This window comes from Cucumis melo, chromosome 6, assembly GCF_025177605.1.
Source record: "Cucumis melo cultivar AY chromosome 6, USDA_Cmelo_AY_1.0, whole genome shotgun sequence".
Taxonomy (NCBI): domain Eukaryota; kingdom Viridiplantae; phylum Streptophyta; class Magnoliopsida; order Cucurbitales; family Cucurbitaceae; genus Cucumis; species Cucumis melo.
The window spans coordinates 4,375,477-4,390,591 of NC_066862.1; the positions used below are offsets into that span (position 1 = coordinate 4,375,477).

The window sequence follows — 15,115 nt, forward strand, 5'->3', positions numbered from 1 at the left end:
AAAAGAAAAAACAAGCCAAGGGAGCAAATGACTATTGAAAGAAAGTAATTAAGCGAAACAACTCAAATTGTCTGCTTCGACCTTTAAAGGTCTATTTCCTGGTTATAATCCAAGTCTCCATGGTCGCTGTGAGTTGGCTTTTTCTAAATCTTTTAAGTTTGAAAACCCGAACATCGTTTTAAAATTAAAAGTTTCCCCTCTCCTAACTTATTCCGATCCTTCACTAAATATTGACTTAAGAATAAAAAATTTTACTGCAAACAACATAGTACTGTGTTTTCTTTTCTTATATTTTTAAATTTACTGTCGAAGACTCGTGAAGATCAAATGTCATTTCAACAAAGTTTCGATCTAACGATATTTAAATATAGTTTTAAAATGCAAACCATGGAGTTTTTTTTTTCTCTCTTTTCTTTTCTTTCGTTTTTTTTCCTTTTTCGAAGAGAATTGGAAGTTTCTTTCCATTTCAAAGAGCACAAATTTAATGTGGATTAAAATATGCTCAATCTAATTTCGAAGCTATCAACTGATTCATAATAATTTTATTTGAAACTTGTACCTTTTTTTTTTTCCTCACAATTACTAATTATTATGAACCAAGTCCAAAAATATGTCAAAGAAAACTACCATTGTCTTGTTGAATTATTACTTTACCAACAAATTTCGACTTATCTTAATAAAATGGGTTAAGCTCTATTTTTTAGGCCAAGTACCCAAACTTGAAATTAAAAAAATTGAATTGCATACCCTTTTTTCAAATACAACAATTACGTATATAAAAGATGATCAATTTTTCTTTTTTTCTTTTTCTTTTTCCTATATTTATATAAACCAAAGCTTTTTGATCAAATAGAGTTATAATAATATGTGGATAGTTGATGTTCAACGCTAGACATTTTATATTAATTAGTTCTCCAACTGAAATTAAAAAGAAAAAAAAAATTGAAAACAATTATATATTCCTCTACTATTTCCAATACAGAGCTGAATTCTTGTAATAAAATAAAAGTTACCGAAAATCAAGAAATAGACCTTGGAGTATGAAACTACGAATCTAAGTCCACATTTTCTTTTCAACAACTCTAAAAATCTACCTCTTCCCTGTAGACCCATTTTTAAATTTTTGATTAACAACTAGTCCTTTTGATTAACATAAAAGAGATAATAGATTAATTATTGACATAATAATAATAATAATTAAAAAAAATAAACAAAAATCAGCCCACTCAGCTTTTTTGTTTTGTACTTTCTTTTTAATTAAAGAAGTAATAAGCAATAAAAATGAGTTTAAAAGTGATAAATAAATAGCAAAATAGAAAGAAAAAAAAAATGAAGGGAAAGATAAAGCAAAGAAATGGAAATTTACAATCCCCATCTCAATTTTCTTTTATTGTTGTTTATATAACATATAAACACTTATAAACATGATGTCCCAAGAAAAAAAAGAAGCAAAGCTCACTACCATTTTTTCATAGTTCCTTAATTTAATAATTATCTATAATTACTCTTCTTTTTGTCTTAGTGATATGATTAAAGACTCTAATTCAGCTTCAAATTCCAAAAAAAAAAAAAAAAAAAAAAAAAAAAGAAAAAAAAGGGAAAAAGAAAAACAAGCAAAATCAAGAGGGTGAAATATGATAGAGAAAGGCTAAATTAAGAAGAGATAACCATTCCCAAGTAGCTTAGTAGAAGAAGAGTATAATGGAGATTCTGATCTGAATTTCCGGCAGCATAACCGCCGTACGGCGGCGAGATATGGTGGTTTCACATGATGTTACAACTTGAAGGGTTCTCGTCGCTAAAATATGTGTAGGGTTCTGGCTGCGTTGGGGGATATGGGTTGTGGTACGGTGGTGGATATGGGTAAGGATATGGCGGGGGTACGTAATTTACTGCAGGTGGTGGCCGTGCGTACATCATTGGTTGGTGCCCGAGGGCGTGGTGCTGTTGTTGGTTCATCATCTGCGCCATGTACTGCTGTGGGTGCTGTTGGTAAGGGTTCCCCGTCATTCCTTCCGCCAAAAACCTACTGGCGCCACCGCCGTTGCCGTTTCCGTTCATGGTTGGTGCTGGGGGTGCGGCGGGAAGGCCTTGTACTGCCGAAAGATTGCCCATTTGACCCATCGTCCGGTCACCCATTTGACCTAATTGACCCATTTGACTCAAATTGGACATTCCCAATCCATGAGCACCGACCAAACTCTGTAGGTCTTGGCCCATTCCGTTTGCCCCACCGGCCGCCTTTTGACCGCCGTTCATCCCATTATTGCTTCCATTCCCACCGCCATGGCCGGTTTTGTTATTTCCCCCAGCACCGCCATGGCCACCGCCACCGCCACCGTTGTTTTTTCCTCCACCTCCACCACTGCCCTGTTTTTGGTTGCTCCCACCTCCACCTCCACCTCCACCGCCATTCCCTTTACCTCCCCCGTTGTTCCCATTCTTCGCGTTGTTATTCACCTGAACCGGTACAGCTCCACCGCCTTTCTTGCCGTTACCTCCACCATTTCCACCGGCGCCTGGACTATTCATCACCGCCGGATGATTCCCATTCACCATCATTTTCGGAATCTGGGCATTTCCCATGATGGGTTTCATCTTATTCGCTGGAGGGAGATGAAGATTACCTAAATCATCATCAAACTCGTCATCATCGTCATAATCCTCATCATCATAGTCATCAAGATCATCCTCATCGCTCAGATCATCATCCTCGTGCAAATTGAACTTCCCAGCTTTAGAAAGATTCGGGTTCTGATCTTTAACGGCCAATTTCAAGCCTTTAAATTGAGGCGGAAGCTTCAGATCTTGAAACCCTTTCATCGCTTGTAGCTGCTGAAGCTGTGACGGTTGCAACCCCTGCACATGTCCCCCTTTAGGTAAGTTATTTCCATTCCCTCCTCCTCCACCGCCGCCGCCTGCAGCGCCGCCCTTCTGGTTCTGGCCTTTGTTGTTGCCACCTTTGGCATTGTCAATTTGCATGTTCTTCATCTGATTAGCTATGTTGTTTTGCTGGTTTTTGTTGTTGTTTGCCGGTTGGCTACCCCAAATCTCTGCATGTTTGCCGGACTTCGCCAGCTTCTTGATTAGTACGGCGGCATCTACATTTCCGGTCACTGTGACCTTCCCCTGTTCTGCATCTATCTCGGTTGTAAAAACCCCTAAAAACCAACATGGGAAAAGAAAAACCAAAACAAAACAAACCCCAGAAATTAAAAATAAGCAAACCCCATCACACTCGAAACACTTTATAAAGAAGTAAAAACAGTCAAAATCAGGTGAAAGGAAAAAACAGAACAAACAAGGATTACACTCAAACAAAGGAAATAGAAAGAATACCATCGATTTTCTGCAAGATTTTCTTCACCTTGTGCTTGCATCCATCACAATGAATGTTCACCTTCAAGACACATTTCTGCATTCAACACCCAAAAAGGAAAAGAAAAATCAACAAATAGTAGAGACTAACATTAGAAAAAAACAGAACAAAAAGACAGAAAAAGGGAAAAAACACAAAGTAAGTAGAGTAAACAAAGCACCTGGATCTTCAAAAACTCTTCTTTACTCATAGCTTGAAGTCAAACAAACAGTACGAGTGAGAAAGAGAGAGAAAAACAAAGGAAGAAAAAAAAAAAAAAAGGAGATGAGAGGAGAATAGATCTAGGAAATGAAACAGAGGAGAGAGTAATGGGTTGTTAGTAGTAGTTGTTTGTTTTTTGGTTAGTGATTATGTTGGAACTCAACGAAGCAAATCCAGAGAGAAAGTAGGAATCTGAGAACAGAGAAAGAAACGAAGACCAAAGTTGAGAGAGAAACAGAGAGATGGGAAGGGATAGGTTGTGTTAAAAGGGTTTCTGTGTTCAACTCGTTCCTCTTTTTCAGGGTGAAACAAAGAAGAAAGAGAAACCTAAAAAAAAAAGAAAAAAAAAAAAAAAGGAAATGTTAAAACAAAAGCAAAAACGAAGCAAATGGGGGCAGAGGAGAAAGTGAAAAACGCTGCTGGCTGCACCAAAACGTAGAAACAGAGTACTCTTTATTTTTGAACAAACCCCATACTTTTCTTTCTTTTTTCTTTTTTCTTTTAATTCATCTCTCTATTGGTTGCATTTTGCAGAGATTTCGAAAACCCTCCGAATTTTTTTTTTAAAATTAATTATTTGACTTGAGCCGAGCCGAGACAAGCCGACTTGAGAATTGGGTTTTTTTTTTTGGCTCGGCTTGACGCGCTGGTGAGGGAAGAAACGGTGTCGTTCTGTGTGAATGATGAGGTCCCGACAAGACTGATTTATGGGTAAAGCTAAATAGATGTCTTTCCCCTGTTCTCTATTCCATGTGCTAATTATTATAACAAATCGTGTACAACGTATGTATATCTTTTGAGTTATGACGTTTGTTTGAGAAACAAAATTGAAAGTTAAACCTCTCATTTGTGTTTTGAAAATGGAATTCAAATTGTTAGGTAGTTACTAACATTTTAGTATACATAATAATAGAGTTCCGTTCGTGTATGTTGTTTATACTGATCTAGTTAGACGTCCATGTTGGCTTCCAAGTTAGAGTAACGGGTCATGAAGATGAGTTGATTTACTAAGAAGATACGTACATGGGTGAGAATTGATTTACCAAACGAGGGTGTCCTACGATGGCTCAAAAAGATGAAGTTTAGGGTTCGACGAAGGTAATTTAGTTTCATAAGACCTTGAAGTTTACCAATGTGTGGATCCCTTCTCCGAAAAGGACATTCTCAAAGGGTGTGGGAAACAAATTTGTAGGTCAAGTCAGAAAAACCACGAAAGGTGTAGAAAAGATGGTCCTCATAATGAAATAAATACTACAAAGAGATTTACGAGATATTTGACAACTTACTATGTACCAATTTAAAAAAGAGAAAAGAAAAAACCCTCACAAAAGCTAAAGGGTGTGACTCACCCACTAAAGAGGTATTATGGGTGTGAGTATTAAAAACATGCATCGATGTTTAAATCGATGCTTAGACTTGAATGATTTCAATTTGAGTAGAATAATATTACGTCTCTCTCCAATAAAATAAAATGGTCCCCTCTATTTATCGCGTTGCTATTGTCCCATAAGCAACTTTTGTACTACTTGAAAGTGAAAATTAAGTCCAATGGTGGCATATATCTCCATTCAACTCGTTTCAAGCTCAAATAAACTAATTGGCCTTACACCTCCTTGATCGTGCCTCCTCGAGGGAAGTTTAGTATTGCATATAATCCACGTGGGTGTGTAAAAAGGTAATGAACATGTGAGCTTCTAATCCTACCCATGATATATATCATATTCTAATACAACGTAAGTGAATCGTAACAATTAAAAATGGAATCTTTTCCATTTAAATACAAAATCTTTATAAGAAAGTAAGAATTAATAGGTTTGATTTTTTTGGGATACTTTTATAAATATGATCATTGTGTCTAATAATAGTAGCATTTGTAAAATTCTATGTATGCCTTTTGTATAAAATAAAAAAATGAAGCTTGTAGTTCACCTCTGTCCAAGGGGGAAAAGGAAGCCTCAAACTCTAAAGCATCTTTTAGCCTTTTAAGTAATGACTTCAAAGTACACTATGTGATAATAGTTAAGTAGAGACCAAGTAATTTGTGAGAAAGGCCAAGGTCAAAGTTGACCAATAATAATAAACAAACAAATAAATAAAAGTTGAAATGCACCATTCTCTTCTCTCTAAGGGCACATACCTTATAAAAGTCACATTGAGGAGCTTCTGATCTAAAGAACCACTTTACACTTTGAAAGAGGACTATCAAAATTCATGACTTTCAAGGATGAAATAATTCCAAAGCATCTCTCCCATTTTATATATAAGAAATTAGTTATTTGTTATTTTACTTTTTCTTAAATACAATACAACATCTTGCTATTTAAAAAAAAAAAGAAGAAGAAGAAGAAGAAGAAGAAGAAGAATTATGTTAATGTCTTTCTTCTAATATTCTTTTTCTTCTCTAACTCAACTTTAATTTTTCTCTCAAACCCAACATGTTTTTCCTCTTTATTTCTTGGTCTACAACTGTCTTAACTTCCTCTTCTCATCTCTCAAACATAACATCGGATAACTCTAAAATGACTTTTTTAAAATCATTATAGAAAACTTCTATTTATATTAAAGTCATCGAACCTTATAATGATTCACAACTAAACAAAAACAACACCACGACTAAAAACACACTTCCAAATACGCCAATACAAAAACGGCGAGTGTCTCAATGATTTCCCTCCTGTAAAAAACCAGAAGTGGAAAAAAGAGGAAAAAGGAGTTCTGTAGTTGAATCCAACACAGTTTAATGCATAGAGTATGTAGGCAGTTTATTTCTGGATTGAATGGCCATTAATTTTTCAAATAATCATAAATCTTGGATTGTAAATAAAGCTATAATGTATAGATAGAATATTCATGATGATCAATTTCTTTTTTTATATGTAAAAAGTAATATCAGAAAATGGGAAGAGGGGTGAAATTATGATTATCCATCAACGTAGACAATTCAATATATGGAGACAAAAGATCTGAAAAGAATAATTTCATGGTCCTACAAAAAAAAAAAAAAACCAACATAGAGAAGGATAAAATTTCCATCCCCAAGTATCAACCAACGTTTTCTTTTACCCCATTTTCTTCAATTCCAACCAAATTATTGCCTCTTTCTCAAAACCCTAAAACTGACATCAAACCCCATCTAACTTTTCCTCTTCTTCTCTTCTTCTTTTTTTTTTTTTTCCTTCATATGCAAACAAACTCTAACTCTGACTCTCTAACCCCATCTATAAACTAATTCTTCTAAGTTCAAGATTAAACCACAGTCTTAGCTTAGAGAGAGATGATTTTGGATGAAAGGGTAGTTTTGTTTTTGAGTAAATTATCTCCTTTCTATTCATCCTATTTTTGTCTATACTTGTAGGTGTTGTACATTAACTTTTGAAATTGCCTCAAGTAAAAACTTTAATGGGCAAACAAATATCAAGGCCTTATCACAATGACCCAGTTGCATTTCTTCATCACATGAACACCACATGCTCAATAAATAGAGGTTCATAAATGGTGAAGCAAATGAAAAAGGTCATTGATAGCATGTTACCAACAATGTCAACATTGCATACAACTCTCATATTATATCAATTCAAAAGAAAAGGACAAAAAACAATTTAGTGCATTGTGTGATCAAAGTGTCTTCCTAATCATCGCTAACTTACCTTTACCTTTCTAATTAAGCTTGTTGAGATTCTTGAACTTGTCTCGTTCAGTCCTTATAAAATAGGTCAAGTAAGAACCTGAACCCAATTTTTGTATATTCAATCTTCATACACTTAATACATATGTGCACATTAACGCACCACATACGAAAACCACGAATGTTATGTGTTCAAATCATACATTACAGTAGAAAGTCAGATCTGAGACGATTGGTATGACATTATTTGACAGTTAGACATGAGATGGAAATATCAAGTTGTAACTACTACACTAGTGTTATGTATACGAAGAAAAAGAAATATACAAATATGTGTGTGTGTAAAGATACTAAAGAATGCAGTATGTGGGATTATGACACATCAAAAACCAAAGAATTTAATAGCCATACCAGGCGATCCAACAAAGGATGAAGAGGAAATTCTCATTGGTCGCTATTGTTTATCCTGATTTCTATTAGTTCTTCAATTGGTTGACGGCAAATAGGACATTTATTGGATTGAAGTCTCAGTTCCTTGGCACATTCACTGCACATGCACTGTGGACAAAGGAACACAAGAAAGGAAATTTAAGTACAAAAGTGATTAAAAAAGGAAGGGAAATGTGTCTACTGTCTTGTTATGTGCCTTTTTTTTATTAATTTCTTTTTAAAATACTAATAAATCCAATGACTCTCAACTCAAATTTGGGCTAGCTGGAAAGCAAGGGGCGTATACGACCAATAAGCCAGAGAAGAGATATAGAAGATAAAAGATATAGCCAGAAAAGTGTGTTGTTTTTCTATGTAAGTTCCATCATGCGTTTGAAGAAATTAAATGTAAAAGACGGACTATAGCAGTTTGAATTTCATCACATGCTTTCCATGAACAAACACTCAAAATGGAGTCTTACCAAATGTCGGCATGGTAGTACGGCAGTATCCTTGGGTTCAGTCATGCAAATGACACACTCCTTCCCGGTGTCATTGTCGTCAAAACCTTCTGCTGATGAACTCCCTATTCCAAATATTTCACGCAACTCATATCTGACTCCATCAATCCACAGTAGTTGCCTAATCACTTTAACCTGGAAAGGACCACCATTTTTCTTCTCCAAAACAGCTTGAGTTATTTGCATGTGTGAATTATCTTGTTGAGGTTCACCAATTCGTTCATCATCAGATTGAGATGGTGAACAAGTCTCAGCTGATATAACAAGAGGGAACGTGTCTTCTGCAGGTGAAGGTTTTGAGAGGTCATCCAAGTCAAAAAATCCCAAGTCAAAGCCAGTTCCTACGGGCTGAAAGAATTTCTGAGCAGGACCCTTCTGAAATGGGATTTTTACTGGCTTGAAGGCATCGGGATATACTGGAACAAACCTACAATTGGGCTCTTCCTTGGCAAAAAATAGAATGGTTATGCTGTTCATCGTGTAATGAAATTGAATTAGAAACAGGAAATAGAATAGTATCTTCAAAGCAGCAATTAGGAAGCTGATGATAGGAGAAGTACAGGACTTGAAAACACAAGGTAAAGAAGTATCTAATCTAAGTTACAAACCTGGGACTAGGAGTACAACAATAAAAGCCCAGTCAGTTACTATTTCAGCTTTTTATCCAATTTCCTGAAGTAAGCTTGTTTAATAGGGATAATTTTTCCTTCTACTTTTTTTCCCTCAAAAAGATATTTGAAATCTTGAAATCTCTTATGTATGGTTAAATCATCTTATGTTTGAGAAACAGAAAACCAAAATTATAATGATTATCCAACACATCATGAAAAATGGAGGCTAGATAATGTGATCTTACCTACCATAAAACCCTCCGAGCAAGAGAGGCTTAGTTTCAGTTCATTTATGGGTTAAACCTGAACCAACCCTACATAGGCCTTTCCTTGCCTGTTTACTTCTTTCAGTGGCTACCTCCTAGATTGTTTTTCCTAACCGCTCCTCTAGACTCTAGTAACTAATGGAATTCCTTCGATTATTTTAGAACTTTATCTTTTTACAGACGGTAGTTTCATTTTTTACCCACCTCTGATACCAAGAAATATGGATAATTGATTATGCTCAAGGACTTCTTTCAAAATAATGATGAATAAAAACATCTTTTACATGCATTGCTCATCAAGGTTTTAAAAGGCTAAGGATAGCATCCAGGCAGTTCCTCTCAAAGAGGCAATGTGCAAGTCTTGAGACGGTACGAGGTATAAGCCTCAAATTTCACAAAAAAATATTTTTCAACTTCTAAATTAGTATGACCAAGTATTCCAATACATAATCGTCATATAAAAGTATTAAACATATGTCTATATATATTAAGCCACCCCCGTCAGTTGCCACTAAAACAAAAATTCTAAGAGAATATCTTTAGCCCACTATTTTCATATTTAGTAGAATTGAGTTATATTATAAATTTAAATCTTCAATGCTTTTAAAGTCACAATAGCAAAAATAGTAATAGTACAAATAGTCACAACTAAAAATTTTATACTTTTGAAGAACGAGGCAAATGAATATTATCCTTTTAATCATATATAAACGAGTCACAGAGACTTTAAGCCTCGGAATATTATCCTGTTGGAGTCTTGCTTCAAGGTATAAGCCTCGATAGTATTTTAAACAACAATTGCCCATTGCCTCATGCCACTTCAAGCTGTTAATTGTGAGGCCGGGTTAACATTAACCAAGTGATCTTTCCCTTTGCATATATATGTAATATATATAATCTGCCGATATTTTTTATAACCCAAGTACCAAGGCCAAGGCCCTACCCCACAAATCTGGGGGCACCAATCGCCCACCCCAAGGGTTTAAGACAAGAAGCTTGATTTAAATCCTTTCTTTGCAAGAAATATGATGGAACACCGAAATTTTACGGCATTTAAATTGGAGGATCTAACTATTCAAGCTAATATCACAATTTGCCGGTTCCCAACCTCACGTGTTGTATACGCTTATCAAGCCTTCCACCCCATCTTCTCCACACTTGTTAACCGGAAGACCCAAACTAAACATTCTTAATAGATATCAAAGTTACAGTACTAAAAGTTATGACAGTGCTCAACTGCTTACTGAATAGATTGTCCAAGCTTCTTCTTCCATAATACATGAAAGCAACTGTGTGGTACAATAATAGAAGGCAATGATCAAGACGAACTGCTTATAAGACTCTACTTAATGGTGACAGGCATAATTTGGTTTTCTTTTTCCTACCACTAATTATGAGCCTGGATGATTGGTGCTCGTTAAAACAAAATTATAAATATTCTACGATCACCAGCAATCTACAAAACTATATGTCATGAACACCAAACCAATAAAACAAGCACCCTGAACTTCAACCAACAATATGAGGAGATTAAATAAGCATTTTTTAACTAAGCCTCATGATTTCCCACTTAGTTTAGACTAACTAAAAGAAACCTCTTCAAGGTTTTAGAGAAGATCCCCCACCCCCAAATGCAGCAAGTGAAATCCAAATCAAGAACCGTTTAAAATAGTTCTAAATCATTATAATGCCATCCACAAGCCCAACACAGCACTAATTACAAGCCAAAACTCAATTAAGTGAAATTCAAGTAGAAAATTCAAGTTACCTTCCATCATACAACGCATCGAAAACGAAAGAAACCAAATGATGATCAGGGTTCTGCTCGTCCACCTCAATCTTTAAAGTATCTTTATGTACATTCACATCATTTCTAACCTTCTTCGCTTGCCGATGCTCCACAATCGGCAAAGGTGGTGGCGGAAGCAACGGCGGACCCATGGGCGGCCGAATTTGAGACCATCCATTACTCTGATTAGCATAATAAGGGTAAAAATTGAAACGCCCCATCGAAGAATTCCCATAATTACACGAATTGTACCCACCAGAGAAGTAATAAGAGTGAGGAGCAGGGGCAGGGGCAGGGGGAGGAGGATGAGGAATCGGTGGCAGAGGTAGTGGCTGAGAAGTTGAACCGTAAGGGTGGCTGTGCGGGGGGGGAGGGTGAGAATTAGTAAACTGATGAGTCTGAAGCGGGGGCGGCGGTGGCGGCGGAGGTGGAGCAGGAGAAAGAGATTGGGGTTCAGGGGGGTAATAGAACGAGGAAGAAGAAAGGTAGGGCGGAGGAGGAGGTGGAGGTGGGTTCTGAAGGTAGTTGTTTCTTCTTCTGTTACTCCATGAAATACCCATTTCAAGAATGAGAGATCGGAGGAGAAGAAATGAAAATTTGGGATCTTTTTTCTGTTGAAAATTTGGGAGAAGTAATTTGTGTGAAGTTGAAGAACAGTCGCCGTTCGTCCGTTGACATCTGTTTTCTATTTGACGGTTCTACGTTTAACTTGATTCCGACGTGTCGTTTTCCAACGCTGGAGATGATAACCACGCGTCCTTCTCTACAGACATGTAGGAAAATCAATATCACTATCCTACATGTCGTTCCCGTTGTTCCAACCTCAACTCATACACTCCCAATTCCAACTATATCGGAATTTGGATGTCAAATACTGCTGACGTGGCACAGACTCCAACTAACATAATACTAAAAAACTATTATTACTAATTCCCTTCAAGAAAAAAATTGTAAAAATATTTTCCAATCACCAAAAGTTCTTTCTTCTTTTTAATTCTATGAAATTTTTCAATCACTTAATTTTAATTTCAAGGAGTTAATACAAAGTTAATAGCGTATTAAATTTTTAGTTTTTATATTTTAACTATTTTTTTAAGTGTTTTATCATCTTTCATATATTGTTGATGTATTAATAAGATATAATTAATTTATAGGAAACTATGGATTAAAAAAAAAAACTATAATTAGACTTTGCTATCGAAACACTCAACATTATTTGTTGATTACTTGTAGTAACATTTGATAATAGTTATGTTGAGATGCAAGAATCTAATCGAAGTGATACACTTTATACACAAGACAAGATATCATGATGGTACGATGTTATGATCCGATATGTTTTTCATATTTAGATTAGTACTTCTTCAACAAGGTGAAGAGCTTCGGGTAGGTTAGAAGAACCATATAACTAGTTGGTAGAAGTGGAGTAGAGACATGTGGCCCAACGTTTGTAGGTCTCGGTGGCATTCAGTGTTCCTTTTGGATACTTAAATTTCTACGTTTGTTTGACGTTAACTGAATGATTAGGAGACCTTTTTTAAGCCAATGCCTTTGACCAATAGATCTCGTGGATTTGCCCTCAACAAAGTACACCAAATTCATTTGTATTTCAAAAGTACTTAAAATGTGTAACTTAATCCTTACGATAAAAACCTAACCCATGTTCATGTTTCATTCTTCAACTTAACATGACTCAGCTCATCCAAAATGATCAAAACAAAATCTCATGTCACAAAACTTATTCGAACATTTATTGATAATTTGTGATGAAAAAACTTTTGTTATTATTAATCAACAACTGGTGAACTTCTTGTAAACTTTAATAAAGCCTATGTCAAAGTTGCTTTTGTATAATTGTTGAAGCTAAGTCTCCTGATTTCTTGTTAACTTGTAGGAAAATTTACCCCAAAAAGAAACTACAAACTCAAACTTTTCTAAATTAAAGCTTTGCTTTTTTTTTAGTGATTTTCATTGAAGATGGAACTGCTGGCCAAACCACTCTCTTTGACCTTAATATACTTAGCTTGCTTGCAAGCAACCATTAGTCTCATACACCAATTTTTTTCCTACTTTCTCTAAATGCTCGTAAATGGCCATTTCAATTCCCACTCAATATGAAATGCAACATTTCGAAACAAACCATCTTAAGACTTAAAAGTTCGTGTTTAAAGAAGAAAAGAGACTTGGGATTACTACTAATCACACTTAAAGTTCGTTGGTTTGAGAAAGCAAGAAAACTAAGAATATAAATAGTCTAATTGAGAAGGGAAAACAAAGAAAAAAATACAGCAAGAGAACTCTGGGTGTTTAAAGCAATACACCGAAACAATGTCATCTGATTTTGTTCACTTCCAAAGAAAAAACAGAACATGGAAAGACAAGTGGACATTGCAGACTTCAAAAACAAGAACAACATTCATATAGAAGTTACAGAGGTTGAAGGCAAACACATTTATGAGTGTAAAATTCAGCAAAAATCGGGCCTTGGTTTCTTACGAACCGATATGCAGCCACGTTGATGATCCCTAAAGATTCTGATCTCAGAAAACTCCCTTAGATCTTCAAGACTGACGTATTGTTGTTTCACCATTCTCATGGAATCACCTCCACTTTCATGTATCCAAACATAAGGTTGACAAGCTTCATCATAGTAATAAAGCAAGCTCTTCATACTCCTTCCAGGCATATATGCTTTGTAAATACTCTTACATTTCAACCTCTTTGAGCATCCTGGCTTCAAACTATGCACTTTTTTCAATATCGATCCCACCCTTATCTGCAGCTCCACTGGCCTATCGCTCAAGTTCCATACTCGAGTGCCGAATCCCGACGCTTGAGCATGGTCTCTACACCCATCAAAGCAGCTACCAAGAGGGAAAACACCAAATCCTGGCATCTTTCAACCCAGTGATCGAAAAACAACTCGAAGTGTTGGTTCTGCTTTTGCCACCCTCCCAAATGTGAAAGACTAATACTACTTGAGGTGGTTTGAACTATATATAAATGAGATGAAACTATGAAAAGAGGGATCGGATGGCTGTGATTTGAAGGCTATAAAGAATCAAGAGGTTTGTAAAGCAATCTTGGGGATATGGTTAAATGAGAGTATGATAAGAAATTTGCAGTCTATATATTAATAATTTAACTATAATGGAATATGGATAAACCCCTTCCATCAAGGAATTGGTAGGGTCCTCAAAGACCATTGAATTCAACAGCATGAAAGAATAAAGATTTTTAAAAAGAAAGTGAAGAGAATGATAAAATTTTATTGGTTTTGTTGAGGAAGGAAGATCAAAAAAAAAAAAAAAAGAAATGGCGGTGTATGTAACCACTAAAAGGAAGAAATTTCAAAGCTTCATGATGAAAGATTGGGTTTAAAATATGATGTTGCTTCACCTTTCATGATGAAATCTTTTTCTTTTGATTCACTCCACTGTTCATTCTTCCCCCAACAAACTTCAATCACCTTAGAGAAGATTGTGGGAAGATTGATGGTGAGATTCTCACCTTGAAATAACAAAAAGAATCAAATTTTAAAAGTTAAAAACTACTTTAGATTCAATTGAGATATAATCGGCTACATAATCCAAAAGATGAAGAATGTAATTTAGAGTACATAGAAAAGAAATAATGTGTGAAATCAAGTTACCCAAATTGTGTTTTCTACTTTTATACTGAAGTGCACTCAACACGTAGTTGGGAGTTGAACATATTCCAATAGGGGTTGGTGGAGAGAAAAAGTAAAGGCTTCAAGAAGCAATGTTCCAAAGTTCTGTGTCTCCCACTTCAAATGGTTTACAGTCTCTTGTTCACATTTACAACCTCTCCAAACCACAAGCCTGCCTAATAATTTAGATGTGGAAAATTGTAAGTTTAGTTTAGTAAATTTTTAATCATACTAGAAGTTTAGTTTCGTAAAGTTAGATCTTGAATTTAAAATTGAGCTAATGTATGGGTAAGCACGCTAGACCGAAAAACTGTGTCAAACGACTAAATTAAAGTTGGTTTAGTTGATTTTGAAAAGTTTCAATTCGCAAAATTACAAATAGTTAAACCAACCAACCAACCCAACAAGACAACAAAAACTGACCAACATTTACACATAACAGTCAAGATCGATTTGAACATTTACTAAACCAACCATAGTTAATTCAATGATAGTTTGGTTGAAAAACGAAATTAAAAGTTTGAAAATCTATTAGAAACTCGATATAGTCAAAAAAATAGTTGTTTTTTTATTTTTAGTAATCAAACACATGTAAAAGTCGAGAGACTAAAGTCATAATCTAAC

General features: G+C 35.4%; 3 protein-coding genes and 1 long non-coding RNA gene across 5 annotated transcripts; 1 reads left to right on the top strand and 3 right to left on the bottom strand.

Annotated features, from left to right (window-relative positions):
* Positions 1 to 1,342: 1,342 nt before the first annotated feature.
* Positions 1,343 to 3,684, bottom strand: LOC103483744 (heavy metal-associated isoprenylated plant protein 33). Its single transcript, XM_008440498.3, has 3 exons — positions 3,540 to 3,684; positions 3,340 to 3,415; positions 1,343 to 3,161 (listed from the first exon to the last, which is right to left on the bottom strand). Exons 1-3 carry the CDS (start codon positions 3,567 to 3,569, stop codon positions 1,765 to 1,767), a joined length of 1,503 nt encoding a protein of 500 aa, XP_008438720.1. The 5' UTR covers positions 3,570 to 3,684; the 3' UTR covers positions 1,343 to 1,764.
* LOC127149855 (uncharacterized) lies at positions 2,731 to 4,441 on the top strand. The gene is made up of 2 exons (XR_007821652.1): positions 2,731 to 2,879; positions 3,079 to 4,441. It is a non-coding gene; the product is annotated as an uncharacterized LOC127149855 (long non-coding RNA).
* A 2,840-nt stretch (positions 4,442 to 7,281) lies between these two features.
* LOC103483745 (probable E3 ubiquitin-protein ligase LUL4) lies at positions 7,282 to 11,483 on the bottom strand. Its single transcript, XM_008440500.3, has 3 exons — positions 10,801 to 11,483; positions 8,117 to 8,624; positions 7,282 to 7,763 (listed from the first exon to the last, which is right to left on the bottom strand). Exons 1-3 carry the CDS (start codon positions 11,379 to 11,381, stop codon positions 7,650 to 7,652), a joined length of 1,203 nt encoding a protein of 400 aa, XP_008438722.2. The 5' UTR covers positions 11,382 to 11,483; the 3' UTR covers positions 7,282 to 7,649.
* A 1,644-nt stretch (positions 11,484 to 13,127) lies between these two features.
* On the bottom strand, positions 13,128 to 14,920 carry LOC103483746 (uncharacterized). Of its 2 annotated transcripts, XM_008440501.3 has the most exons (3): positions 14,474 to 14,920; positions 14,221 to 14,331; positions 13,128 to 13,814 (listed from the first exon to the last, which is right to left on the bottom strand). In XM_008440501.3, exon 3 carries the CDS (start codon positions 13,715 to 13,717, stop codon positions 13,289 to 13,291), a length of 429 nt encoding a protein of 142 aa, XP_008438723.1. In that variant the 5' UTR covers positions 13,718 to 13,814; positions 14,221 to 14,331; positions 14,474 to 14,920; the 3' UTR covers positions 13,128 to 13,288. The 2 variants fall into 2 exon arrangements, with proteins under 2 accessions (XP_008438723.1, XP_050942072.1); XM_051086115.1 differs by having other exon boundaries at positions 13,128 to 14,331.
* Positions 14,921 to 15,115: the final 195 nt, after the last annotated feature.

What these genes read in the sequence shown, in the direction of transcription:
- LOC103483745 (XM_008440500.3), bottom strand. Translation starts at nt 11,381, where the DNA reads ATGGGTATTTCATGGAGTAACAGAAGAAGAAACAACTACCTTCAGAAC. An exon ending in GATGCGTTGTATGATGGAAG is followed by an intron (nt 8,625 to 10,800) that starts GTAACTTGAATT and finishes CACGATGAACAG; the next exon opens with CATAACCATTCTATTTTTTG. An exon ending in TACTACCATGCCGACATTTG is followed by an intron (nt 7,764 to 8,116) that starts GTAAGACTCCAT and finishes CTTTGTCCACAG; the next exon opens with TGCATGTGCAGTGAATGTGC.
- LOC103483746 (XM_008440501.3), bottom strand. Translation starts at nt 13,717, where the DNA reads ATGCCAGGATTTGGTGTTTTCCCTCTTGGTAGCTGCTTTGATGGGTGT.
- LOC103483744 (XM_008440498.3), bottom strand. Translation starts at nt 3,569, where the DNA reads ATGAGTAAAGAAGAGTTTTTGAAGATCCAG. An exon ending in AAGAGTTTTTGAAGATCCAG is followed by an intron (nt 3,416 to 3,539) that starts GTGCTTTGTTTA and finishes TGTTGAATGCAG; the next exon opens with AAATGTGTCTTGAAGGTGAA. An exon ending in AATCTTGCAGAAAATCGATG is followed by an intron (nt 3,162 to 3,339) that starts GTATTCTTTCTA and finishes GTTGGTTTTTAG; the next exon opens with GGGTTTTTACAACCGAGATA.